This window comes from Phaethon lepturus, unplaced genomic scaffold (assembly GCF_000687285.1).
Source record: "Phaethon lepturus isolate BGI_N335 unplaced genomic scaffold, ASM68728v1 scaffold21139, whole genome shotgun sequence".
NCBI classification, from domain to species: Eukaryota; Metazoa; Chordata; class Aves; order Phaethontiformes; family Phaethontidae; genus Phaethon; species Phaethon lepturus.
In genome coordinates, this window is record NW_010561512.1 from 18,657 (window position 1) to 31,816 (window position 13,160).

Consider the following 13,160-nt stretch of genomic DNA (forward strand, 5'->3'; position numbering starts at 1 on the left):
AATCCCTACTGTGATTTATCCTGTGTAGTTCACCTCGGCTGAACCCTGGAGGCAGGCAGAGCCTGTTCCAGCTTAAAGCATTTCTGGGCTAAACTGTAGTCATGTGCACAGGTTATCAGCATTAAACTTTAAAATAGCTAAGTGATGCCATGTACCTTTATTTGTTTGATTTCATACCGGATCATTTTGTGAGTGTCAAGTGGATCATCACTGGCAGGAACTACCTTTTCGCTGGATATTTTTGCTCGAATCACTGTAATAAGAGAAAAAGATGTAAATGCAAATAAGCATATGCCTAATTTTACAAGTGATAGTGAAAATTATACTGATAGATTTTAGCATTGTTTTTACACTTTAGCTAGAAGTAGATTTTTAGTCTTGTTACTGTAAGCACACTAACTTGAGTTAAATTCCTGAAAATAAAAATAACTGGGCTGCCTATGATATGAATCTGAATTTCCACGGATCTGGAAATCTAAATTAAGTTACCACTCAGTTTTGAAAAAACTGTCCATCAAAATCTTTGGAAGACTTGAATCCCATAAAATTTTATAAAATGCCCGTCGTTATAATCAGTGCGCAAAGGAAAGGGACACGTCTGTCGACGACAGAAGAACTGTTGATCAGTTAAATGGACTGGAAGTTCACACTCTGAAAGACCATGCCAGGGAAGATGAAAGCATCAATTTAATGCATGAAGTCGTAAGACTAGGAGAGAATAGTCTTCCATTCACTTTTCTGAGACTATAGATTTTAGCATTTTTCTTGACATAACATGTTATTGGTTGTGTTAACCTATATATAATAATTACTTCCTCTTTTGATGCGTTTTATTTATTCCCTATTCTTTAAACAAGGAAAGTGTCAGATTTTATGAAAGAAGAAATGGTTTGTTTTCCTTTATGTTTGTTTGAGACATCTTTTTTGTTCATACTGCTTGAAGTATACCAGGACTGTTAGGCACAGCGAATAACAGGTTTCTAAGAATATGGTATATGGCCAAAAGACTCTGGGGGCTTCTACCCCTGAAACGTGTTCGGCGTCCTGTTTTCGCTCAGTTCTGGCTGGCCGCTACTGCAGCTTCTCCGCAGATGTAGTACTTGTTAGAACAAACAATCTGTATCTGCCTGGAGAGGTAGTGGCTGGAGCAGTCAACAGTCGAAGCCCACTTCAGCTCTAAGTCCAATTGGCAATTGGGCAGAGATGGATCTGTGCAAGGACATCTGCATTTTTGGGTGGGAATAGTTGGATTTGCTCTCTCTGGCACAGGTACGCCCCTTTATGCAGGTATGATAGAGACCGGAAAGTATTCGTCAGCGTGAGGGCGAGTCTCAGACAGTTTCTTTTTTGTTTTTCTATTTTTCATGATGAAAGGAACCATTCTATCAGAATTAGTGTGAAACAGGCATGATGTTTCATAGAATAAGGTAGGTTGGACGGAGCCTCTGGAGGTCTAGGCGAACCGCTTGCTCAACTTGACTCGGGATGCTCAGGGCTGTGTCCGGCCGAGTTTTGAGCATCTCCAAGGATGGAGATTCTGCAGCCTCCCTCAGCCGCTGTCCCAGGCTTTGACCACTGTCACACTGAAATCCTCATACTTCCTCTTCACTGAAAAAAAATCAAGCTGAAGCAGAGTAAAATCTTTTGGCATCAAAATCATGCTTTTCCCCCCCAAAAATTCCTTTGATAGCTTGACCTCTAAACAACCTATCTAAAGAAAAGGAATAAGAAACCCAGATTGTCGTTTTCCTTACAGCCAAATGGAGGGCAGTCCCATCTAATAGTGGGCAATTCTCATTTCCTCACTTATTAGCAAACTAGACGGAATAATCAACACGATGCAGGTGCCTACAGCTTCAAAGCTTGAGTCCTCTATCTTTTGGCACAGTGCTCCCTGCTCCCAAGCCATTTGAATTCTTTGAAAGGAGCGTTTTAGGCTTAGGGGTTGGATTGGAAGAACTCTTTTAAGTATGAACGGCAAATTCCTAATTTCAAATGGAAAGTGGCAGCATCTCTTTAATTACCTGCAGACGTGTTATGTTCCCACAGTACTTCTCAAGTGCTCTGATTTAATTCGAGATAAAAGGTGGTGTGGATTGTGTGTACTGCACTGCTGGAAAGGTCAAATTAGAATCATGTTGTTTCGTTTGGCGTTGCTTTCCTTTGCTTCGTTACTTCCTAAAAAAACGGGTTTCTCATTAAAGAGTTCATTCAGTATAGAAGGTACGGGGTGGGACAACGGTTAGGAGCTAGCTCCATTATTTTCTTAATACCGAAACATGGCTTGTATGCAGCAAATCTTATCCTGCCTGCTCAATGAAAACATTTGTAGGATAATTAAATCTACTTTCGCCTGGTGTTTAATGTTGAAACATTACTCATTTTCGTATTTTTCTTCAATTCTGTTTGTTAGCATCTGAGAGGAACATTACAGATCAGTGATAGCTCAGAGGGTCTCCGTGGAGTTGTATAAGGCTGAAAGTGTAACGTTTTGGGGTTTGTCATTAAGAGATCTTTTTCTGGCCGTGTAGAAGAAAATGAGAACTGTTTTTATGTCCTGTGTGTTTCATTCGTTTGTTTGTTTAAGAGAAAGCTTCCAGATGGCAAAGGAAGACCAATTTGAGATTTTTATTTTTTTTTAAACAAGAAAGTTTTATTGTTACAGGATGTCTAAATCTTCAGTTATTTGGGTTCTCCTTTTCTGTTCTCCTGAAACCAGGTTCAAATGCACACAGATCTTTCGGGCCTTTGTTTTTCTTTTTTCTACGCTGTAATGTTTTTTTTCCGTCAGTGTCGTCTAGCTGTCTCCTAAAACCTCTTATTCATGTGGTTGCTTCTGTTTTTAACCACAAGCACTTCCTGATTTAGCATTCCTGGGCCTGGCCATCTCCCTCTCTTCACTCGTGGTTCCGAGGGTGGTTATAACTTAGGATTCCTCCGAGTCTGCCCTTCTCTTCAAGAAACGGTTTCACGTATACCATGGCCGGCTTGGCTTCTCCTCTGTTCGACTGAGAACAACCTCGCGCTGTTCAGCGTAGTAATGTCATTTTATCTGTCAGACAGTTACGGCTCCTTACGAGGAATTTGCACGTATGGAATACATGTGCATAGCCCTCATATTCTAATGCCAGAAATGCAGCCTGCCTCAAACTCGTTCTGCATTAAAAATACATAGCGTCTTTCAAAGGACATTCACCCTAATATTTCACTAGCGGGACGCAGCATTTCCGCAGAACTCATGTTTTGTAGCTCAGGGTGCTTTTATAAAACGTAAGCTTCCGTGCCCGCTTTGCGGCCGCCACTTGTCTCGGGCAGCTGAGCTGACGGAAGCCGTGCGGGGGGCAGGTAGAGCCCCAGACCGGGACCATGTCTACGTCAGGAAAAGGTAATTTTGAGCTGGGTAAAGGGCAGAACTTAGGTAGAATAACATCAGATACATTTGTGTTTATGCAGGCAGGGGAAGAGTGTTGGGTTTTATACAATACAAAAGTGTTTATATACAATAAGGGTAGAAAGGTATTAACCACATCTTTCCCAAAGTTGTGTGGTTTCTCTCTGAAATCAGGTACACTGACTGTTTACCCGTAAATAAACTGTGCCATCACCTGTGTATTACAGGTTTTTATGATCGTGAGGAGCTACTTATACTAGGGGCTTTCATACAAGAAATTCACTGCCATTAGATTAATTTCACCAGACTAAAGTGACATATGCAATGACGTATGACCATCTTTTCCACAGGAGAGGAGACGCAAAGAATTTGAGCGGGATACTGAAGGCCCCATACCAAGTCATAGATACAGACGGAGTCAGAGTAAAGTAAATCCTTGCGCTTTGTCCACTGACACTCGTATGTGCTCTAAAAGTAGTGTCTTTTTAGACTCTGAGCTATTTCTAAGGCATTAACAAAGGGAAAACTGTTTAGTGAAGTATTACTCACATTAGTATTACAATTAGTATTATTAAGTAATATATTCTTCATGGTACTGTATATAGTATTATTGTACTTATACAAATTTTAAGGTGATGCTATTTAGCCTTTTTCCTTAACTTGTTGGTCACAGTACTATTGCTTGAAGACAGGCGACTTTACTCAACAAAAGTAATCAACTTCGTTACTCCTTCAAAAAGGAAAACAAAGTGGAGTTTACTCTCTGGGTGAACTTTATTATGCTAAGAAATAGGAGGTAAGGAAGAAGGTAAAAACTGATGAATAAATGAGATCTTTTTTCCCCAGAATCTGTTAAATATCGGCAACTATATAATGAAAAATACTTAATAAAATATTTAAGATATTACTGGACATTAGAACAAGAAACCATAGATGCTTATGTGCATTCTGATTTTAAATATATAAACCTAAAAATAAACAAAAAATAAGTAAAAATAAAAACATTGCTAAGAAGAGTATAAATTTTAAAGATGGACAGATAGGGAGGCGGATACCTGGAGCTTTAAAAATCTGTTTTGTCATCTCTTTGGACGATAAACACTCAAGCTACACTCTGAACAAAATTGTCAAGTCTGTTAAGATCACAGTACTATGAGAAATACAGACTACTATTAAACTGTTGTTTTATTTAAGTTGGGTTTAGTTCAGCATTTTTGTTTTTGGGGTATGATTTCTGTCAGAAGAAAAATATTTCACTGTCTTCTAGAATTAAAAGAGATTTGTAGATTATTATCATGATGGATGCATCCAGTCTGAAATATTGGCTGCACTGGAGTTTTCATTGTATCAGTGATAAACTATGTAGCACCTATGATTCGTAAATTAATATATTTTTGGCTAGGGAGTTGCAGCTTCAAGCAAAACTCCGTAGTTAGCGAGCTCCAGTCCTTCAGCAATAGGTAAGTTGATGAATAGAAGGGCAAGGTTGTCTAGACTGGGGTTCCTTTAGCTGCTTTGTGTAAAACTAAGGGCTGTATCCTGTCCCCTAGCCAGGATTCTGAGGTCCGTGAACAAGGAAGCGTGGCTCTGCATGCAGAGGAAGCCAGGTTACCGGGACTCTGCCAGCCGTTTGTATCCCTGTCTGTGCTGGGATTTATCTCCCTTCACGCACCTCTGAGGCCACTCACAGATTTTAGAAATAGTGTCTCCGTCGTTGACACTGCACCAAAAATAGGCAGATGCCTAAACTGCAAATGAAATGATTCCCCTTCCATCCTTTCTGCTGAATATTCTTGCTGCGTGGGGTAGGCTAGCCCTCAGGAAGAAAATAAGAGCGGTGAGTCCTGACATGTCCAGATAATGAGATCCCTTTTTAGATTTGACATCAGAACTAGGAGTAGCAACATCTTTCAGATAGGCATCTCGAGGAGGAGCCTGTGTGGCCTCCAGGTCACTCAGACTAAGTCTACAGACTACGGCATAGCTATCTGAATAGAATTTAATCTTAATCGCTTTTAAGCAGTATTTCCCTCAGGAAATCAGGGAAGTTTATTTTATATCATGCAAGTTCATAATCAGAATCAGTTTTGCTACAAAAACCTTCAAATGAGACTTAAAAAGCTACATTGACAGAAAAAGAAAGATCTAAGTTACTAAAAAGTTAGGAACAAGGTTGCGATCATGACTCACGTAGGTCTTGTTTTTCTCGTATTTTATTGCCTCAGTTTAGCCCTTTCATTTAATTATCTAAAATATGAGGAGTGATTTTTGAGCAGTTATTTCTACCTGTCTCTTCAATGTCTGACGCTTCAGTCGAGCTGTTGCCAGATGCTGTTGCTCTTATAGGGACAAGGAGTAAGTGGCACAAGGAGAGGGATCTAAATAAAAGTGTATCGTTGTTATGTGGATAGGCTGAGGTTGGCATCCCAGGTATTTATGGGAACAGATAGAAGAAGGCATCCAAGTGTGCAAAACAGGAAAAAAAAGTGTGTTTCTGAAATTGCGTGTCACTCAGAGTATGCAGTATGAGATAAAGCAGAACTACGGACACATAAGGTGTATGCACATAATTTTGAAAGCCTCTATATACAAATGAACTTTTATATATAAAAATGTTTCCTTTCACCAAAATAAAACCATTCACGTACACAATATGCAGCTGTTTCTACTCACCCTTCTACTTTAAGATTACTTAAAACTTCTGTCTTTTGGACTTTTTCCCCTCTTCGGGGTGCAGTAGCTTAAACTTGCTCCATAAATGTCTCCAATTCCTGGAGGGATCACACTCCGAATATGGGTCAAGGGGAAATAGAGTGACAACTGCAGGAGCCCCGACCGTAGACACCCTGAGTTTATTCAGAACTTGGTGTTTCAAATCAAAAAGTCTTCGTGTCCAAAAGTCTTTTTCATTTTGACGGGGGGTGGAGGGACTGAGGGTTTGTTTTGTTGTTGTTGCGTTGTGGGGTTTTTTTTAAGCAAAAGTCTACATATAGACTCTTTTTTCTCAAAAGAGATTAATGAAAGAGGTTTGCTCTTCTGGATTTTGCCTCATTGCAAACACTTTTGTGAGCTCCAACTCTATTTTGTACATCCAAAGGACGTAAATACCGCTACTACCGAAATTGCCGCAATTCTTACTCAGTTGCCTCTGGTCCTGCACTGAGCAGTTCCGTTGTTCTGATCCGAGGCCACTGAGAACATGGCTGGAGGATGACAGTGGCTCTAGTGCACCTTGGGTTTATACGCTCACTGAAAGCATTCATTCAAAGAACATTCGGGAAAATACAGAGTCCAGGTTGGTTGTTTGAAGCTGTGAAGGTCAAGTTCCGAGGTCTAGCGATATAAAATAATTGTATAGTAAACAAGGAAACAACTGGAACGGATCTGGGCTGTGGAGGGCATGTAAGGCTGCGATGTGAAATGCCTCCTTCTCTTCCTGTGAGGATATGCTTGTGTTACTTCCAGGCGTATGCTTTTTCCTCCATTCCGAGATGTCCGTTCGTCGCTCTGAGTAGCGGAGAGGGGAAGGTTTTTTTACATCTGTAAAACTGTATTTATACTCTTTTGTATTTATGCTCTTTTTGTAACCCTCACTGTGAAACGGGGGTTATCCTCCTACGTAGTTGGGTGAATCAAAATAGAAATTCGTAGTTAATCCGCGTTTTACCTCATAGTAATTCTTACTGGTGTTAATAGAACTTTGCACCAGCTGATAAAGATATGCCTGTCTGTTTTTAAGAACGTAGACTCCTCGTTTGAATTAACTATAAAAGGCTTTCTTAATTTAATATGCTTTAATTTATTTTGCAGTATCGTAAGGGAAGCTTCCGGAATTGATGCATTAACTAGTCAATGACATAATACTGATGGCTTTCATTTGACTATTGGGATAAACTACTTTGAAACAACTCGAGCCTGCAGTGCAGTGTTGGCAGTGCCACAGGTTACGTTGCAGCCAGAACAAAACTCAGCCAAGAGTTGCCTGTCAACACCCAGCTGCAACCAAAGGATAGGCGATTCCCTTCAGGATAAGGACTGAAAGGGTTTTATTAACAGCCTGTCGCTCTTCCTCCATTAGTGATCTATACAAGTGCTAAAATATTTTGTATTCTAAGGGGAGAGCGGGGGCAAATCTGGTAACGAGATTTTCAGCAGTGCCCATCTTCAGCTTTGGAGGCGAGTTAATTCAGCGGGTTCAGTACGAGACTGGCGAGGAGAGGAAGCTTGAAATCACAGAAGGGGCTGTAATTCACTCCTCCTGATAACCAAAGAGCTGCTCCAGGTGGAATTTCTATGTTCAGAGTAGTCTGGCCAGCATCCACAATTGCAGGTCGGATTTGCTTCCAGTCAGGCATCTGTCTGTAACTGGCCAAGAATTTACATGTTCACGTCTAAATGTGAACAACCAGAAAGCAAACTAACTAGAAGATGGCAAGCAGAACTGGCCTCATCTACTATCTAATTCACCTAAACTCAATTTATGATAAAATAATGCTAGGAGTCCGAGACGAAGTCTGAAGATAGCGTATAGACATGCCATTTCATTTATCTTCCTTGTGTCTAGGTGCCGTAGATACTATACCCAGTATATTATGGTCCAGTCTTAGGAACTCTGGGCCTCCTGAGGAAGACCACTGACAAGTAGCGCTACCAAAGCTGCCAGAGGGACCCGAGAACACAGTTTTGAATACTTGGGTTCCATGAGTACAGAGATACAAAAAAATTCTTCAGATTGCAAACTAGACAGTTAACTTTTCTTGCAGAGAAAGGTTAGGAGAATAATCTTAACCTCGAAAAAGAAGAGGGATCTGCACAGAATTTGTCACAACAGACAAAAATTAATAAACCCACTTTATAGCAATACTGCACAGGATAGAAAAGATATAGAGTAGGTAGCTTGGATAGAATTCTAAATAAAACAGTGTGTATTGGCCGCTGATTTATATTGCTTAGAAAATCTCTGAAATGTATGAGAGGTGGTAAAAATCTTACTTCAGAGCAACTGTCCCATCTGTACAGGATTACCACTTGCCCTATGCAAGTCTGCCATATTTTGAACTAAATATGCTAAATTTTTCAGTTACATAATACTTGCCGCATTTGCTTCTCGTAAAGCTTTGAGTTTCACCAATGAAGAAAGCAAATTAACTTGCTTGAATATTCATGTAATATATATTCATATATCTGTATATGAAAAAGATTTATAATTTCTCAAAATACGTATGGAAGGAAGAAAGAAGTGTTAGCAATACAAAAGGAGCATCGTAACTTTGGTTTGAACTCACAGGTATTGCTAGTGCTGCCAAAAGAAGGCCATTTGTCCAAAAGAAGGCAAGAGTTATTGATTGGTTGACATTAAAGTACTCTTTTAAAATAAGTAGTTAAATACCTAACGTGTAGCTTTTACATACACTCCGATATTTTTAAAGCAGATTATTTTAGTGAGGTAATTTTTAGGAGAATGAAGATTTTTGTTCCCTTGTTTCACTATTTCATTTGCATATGTTAGCTTCCAAAAGAATGAGCAGTAATGCAGTCTCAGTTACTTGAAATCTCTGAACAAGAGAGGTGTGAAACCCAGTAGATGTGTCTGTACTCTATATAGTACAGTAGATAGTACAGTATGGCCTATACTCTATATAGGTACTTGATCATTCACATACTATTCACGTAGTAAGGGAGTACACTCAGGAGTTGGGGAAATCTTTGCGTGTGTTACGTCACTTGGAGCAGGGATCATGTCTGCTGCGCTTTAATGAAACAAAGCAGTGAGTAATACTATCAAGTGCCAGTACCATGAGAATAATTTTATGGCTTAATGAGTTGCCCTTAGCCTGAAATGTTTAAGGCCTTTTCAAAGCAAGTCCCTTAACAGCAAATATTCTGGTTTCTCTGTTCATGCTGAAGGATTTGCCAACTGTAGTCTCATAAAAATGCGATTATTTTTCATCCTGTTCCCATTTATAATTTGCTTCATTTTTCTCTGGTCTGAGTCCAAAAAAAGGCTCTGCTAGTGCTATTGTAAATAAATGTAGTGAAACTACATTTCACATATTTTGAGTTGAGATGACCTCAACTGCATGCAAAAGGTCTGTACTCCACGTTTTCAAAAACTACTCTACTTTTTAGTCCTTCACTTATTTGCTTTTCAACTTGGAGGCGTGTAAATCCGTATCTTTATTTAGGGTAAGTAACCTGAGTTAAACTCATAGGCAACTTGCACTTTTGCAAATTGACTCAATTTTATTTGTGATCTTTCAGAATCTGGTTGTTACGAATTTACTAGAACACTGAAAGGGCTTCATCTTCTGTTCATTATTGTATTACTTTTTAACTTATTTAAAGCAGAATTTGGCGTCTGTGTGGTTTAGGTTTCATCCTTTTAGTGCAAAATATGTCTGTTTCATTCTGTTCTTCTATTTTATATAGGTCTATTTTCGGGGTTTACAGTGGCCATAATTCTTTCTATGTCAAGCACTTCTAGTCAGCTGGAGACCACTTCTGCCATGGGTGTCCAAATGCTTTATGATCAATTGGTTTTATTGTGGGTTTTTTAATCAAAATTTGCTGGCCACCATCATCACCTCTGAAAAATAGTTTCATAGGATCCACGTACTTTTTTCTTCTTATACAGAAGAGAATAGATCTTGCAGGGGCTGGGGGGTAGACTGGAAGTTGAGTCTAGGTACTGAGTGAAAGCTGATGCATTTTGTCAAAATTGTTCATGAAGTGTTCGTAGGGGATCAACTCCTAGATTCCCACAGGAGTGCTGCTGAATTCTTGACGATAATACCAGTTTGGTGATGAGCTAGATAAAACAATACATTGTTTTGAGAATAAATCTGGCAAATCTTTCCAAGGGCTGCTGCTGTTGTCACAACCATACAGGGTGGGTGTTCCACACAGGTTTTGCTTTTGATGCTCACAACGTAAAGGAGACTGCAACCATGCTTTTGCAGTGGTGATTTCTGAATTATTGCCCAAGCTTTTAATTGTTTCAGACTTCAACAGAGAGACAGGTGATTACTTCAGGGTATCTGCTGAGATGCTAGCTCATCTTTACTCTTCTGGGAGTGGAAACCTAACATTAAATGCCTGTACTTTTTTTCTCTTTTGCAAACCAAGCAAGATGCTATTGAATGATGTTTTAAACAGCTGAAAAAGAACAAATGTATTTAGCAAACAGCTCATCTGTCAATTTATCTTGCAACAAGACAGATCAGCAAATAGCAGTTTGATTTCCAAACTGTAACCCAACTCAGATGTTTGAAGCTGTTGTAGTAGATCAAGTCTAGATATAAGCAGAATGCAGCAGCAGCAAAGCTGGCCCAATACTGAATGAATCTGAAAAAAATCTTTTCCTCTGTGTTTGCAGGATGGTTTTCTTATCTGTAGGTCTACATGGTTAATATTCGCTCTTCCTCCGCAACTCCTAGACCCAAAGTCAATAATCTTTAGTTCAAAAGATGTTTATGCTAGTCAGGATGTAAAGGCAATTTTATTTTTCCTGCTCTGTATTTTAGTTTTCTGACATTCCATCAATAAATGCTTATAGTCATCTGTAAAATACCTGTATCGGCAGCACAGTAATTAACAGAACCACAGTTTCTGAAATCGCAGGAAGGAAAAATAGCGGAACTTAGCGGGCTATTTGGACACAAGTGTTTTGGATCTGTAACCACAGAGCTTGCTGAAGAACGTAACTGTTAACAATAGCAAGGTTTTTCCCTTTATTCTGTGGAAAGCGATGTACGGAAGAGCAGTGCCTAGTCTTGGTGGTGCTTCCAGTTGCACGAGAAAGTAAGTGTGGTGAGGTAACAGTCATATCTGTAACTGAAAAATCAAACCCTTATACTAAAGTTTTGTCACTTGGGCTAAAAGAGCTCCACAGAACTTTTTGAAGGAGAAGATTAATTTCAAGTAAGCATCAGGCCAGACCTAAATTCTACTAACCCAACGCAAAACAGAAAACAAGGAGAAAAAGGAGAAAGACCTACGCACTGGACATTGAAGGGAAAGGTCAGAAATACTTTTGAAAAGGTTTAATATGTTCGTCAATAAGGTCCCCCTACCCAATTAATATACCACTGCGCAAATGTTTTAGTAACACGAGACAGCCGTGAAACACCTTTCTTTTCTGCATGATAAATTAGGATATTTCATTGCTCGTTGTCATTCATGGCTTTTTATTCAGAAAAAACTACTTCACAATATCTAGAAGTCTTCTAAAAGCCATGAATACTTCTGAAATAGATAAAGCAGATACCAAGGATTATTTTATCACCATTTCATATGGATATTAATTTTCACTGTATTATTTTTCAATATAAACGCTTTGCAGAATTTGGTTACTCTCTTGTGTTTTATTAACACAAAACTGTGCTGGTCTGCATCCAGAATGCATTTTCATTTGAGGCTTTCAAAATGTAGGAGGCCTATATTTAAGCTCATTAGGACTCTCAGGTAGGTCAGGATTTTGTGAATCTCTGTGTGTTTTGGGCTCAGGATGCAAAAATTCCTTGTGTTGAAGGCAAGAGTTGATTGGGTTTGGCTTCCTTGTTAAACCAGAAGATCATGCGGTGTGGTTTTTTTTTTTTTTTAATTAGAAGAATACATTCAGTTTATGAGAGTGAGGTTTTAAAATCTAGTTTTTATAAACTTTCAAATGGAAGAGGTGAGCGTATTTTTAACAGATGTGTGGTATTCTTTTAACTTAAATATTACCTAAAAAATAGCATGATTTCCTAATGTTGTTCAAGGTCAGTTTTATTTTTCTGCACTGTTTTTACAGCTGCTACTCATGTTACCAGAAATACTTCTCTCTACTTCACAAGCCTCAAATACCACATCATTTGACTAGTAATCAACATCTGCCTAATTTCAGCTGAAGAATAACACTCTCTTTATACTCTAAAATCTGTAGAACAACATACATAATGTTATTGTAGATTTCCATTCATAGCTGCATGCCCCTTCCTCTGTGGCGGAAGAAACCCCGTATTATTGAGCTACTTTTTAATGAGAAAGTTAGGGATTAAAGTTGGTAGATTAATAGGATTAAGAGTTTGGCAGTCTTTCATGTTCTGTGTTGCGTGTTACTTAATCTTTGTTTCTAGGCTTGCATTTTGTTTTCCCCATAGTGTGTGTAGAACGTTGGTTTTGAAATCATGGGGTTTAGTTTCTTAGCACTATAAAGCATGCTTTTAAATAAAAGGAACACAATTCTTAAATTTTCTTATCCTGCATTTATAACATACTCAGCAATGAGCGGGTGTTACTGAGTTACTTCTAAATTAGGCAACCAGCGTAAGTTTTCTGAGATTTCATTTTACTAGACAATACTCAGCTCTGTTGTTTTCACTAAAGCTAAATTATTTTACAGCTGTCAACTACGATCTAATTGACAAGAGTGTTGTGCTCGGTGGATTTGGCTCCTTAAAATTCTGTCCTGTTGTTCAGTTTCATGATGCCATCTCATTTTACAGCTACAACTTTTAAGCTGTTGGGAACACTGCCATGAAAAAGTTCAACGAGCAAAGGAACGGCGAGTGACTGCAATTTTCCAGCCTGAGCCCCATTTTCATGCCTAAATGGCAGAGTTCTGAAGAGCAGTAATTTACGAAAGATTGGAAGTTATTTCTTAGAGTTGCCTGATATTTGCAATGCAATTCATGTCTTGAATTCAATACTGAAAAGTCATTTAGGAAACTAACCAGACATGGAATTCTGAGTTAAGTTCCCAAAATCACAGAATCACAGAATCATTAAG

The 13,160-nt window shown here is 38.9% G+C and overlaps 1 protein-coding gene across 1 annotated transcript in view; it reads right to left on the reverse strand.

Moving 5' to 3' along the window:
- The window catches only part of TIMP4 (TIMP metallopeptidase inhibitor 4), a gene marked incomplete at its 5' end in the record, with an annotated part of 7,444 nt that extends 7,191 nt beyond the window's left edge, over positions 1-253 (reverse strand). The window contains one exon of the mRNA XM_010294037.1: positions 156-253. Coding sequence (XP_010292339.1) covers positions 156-253 — 98 coding nt within the window. The remainder of the gene's footprint in view (positions 1-155) is intronic.
- Positions 254-13,160: the final 12,907 nt, after the last annotated feature.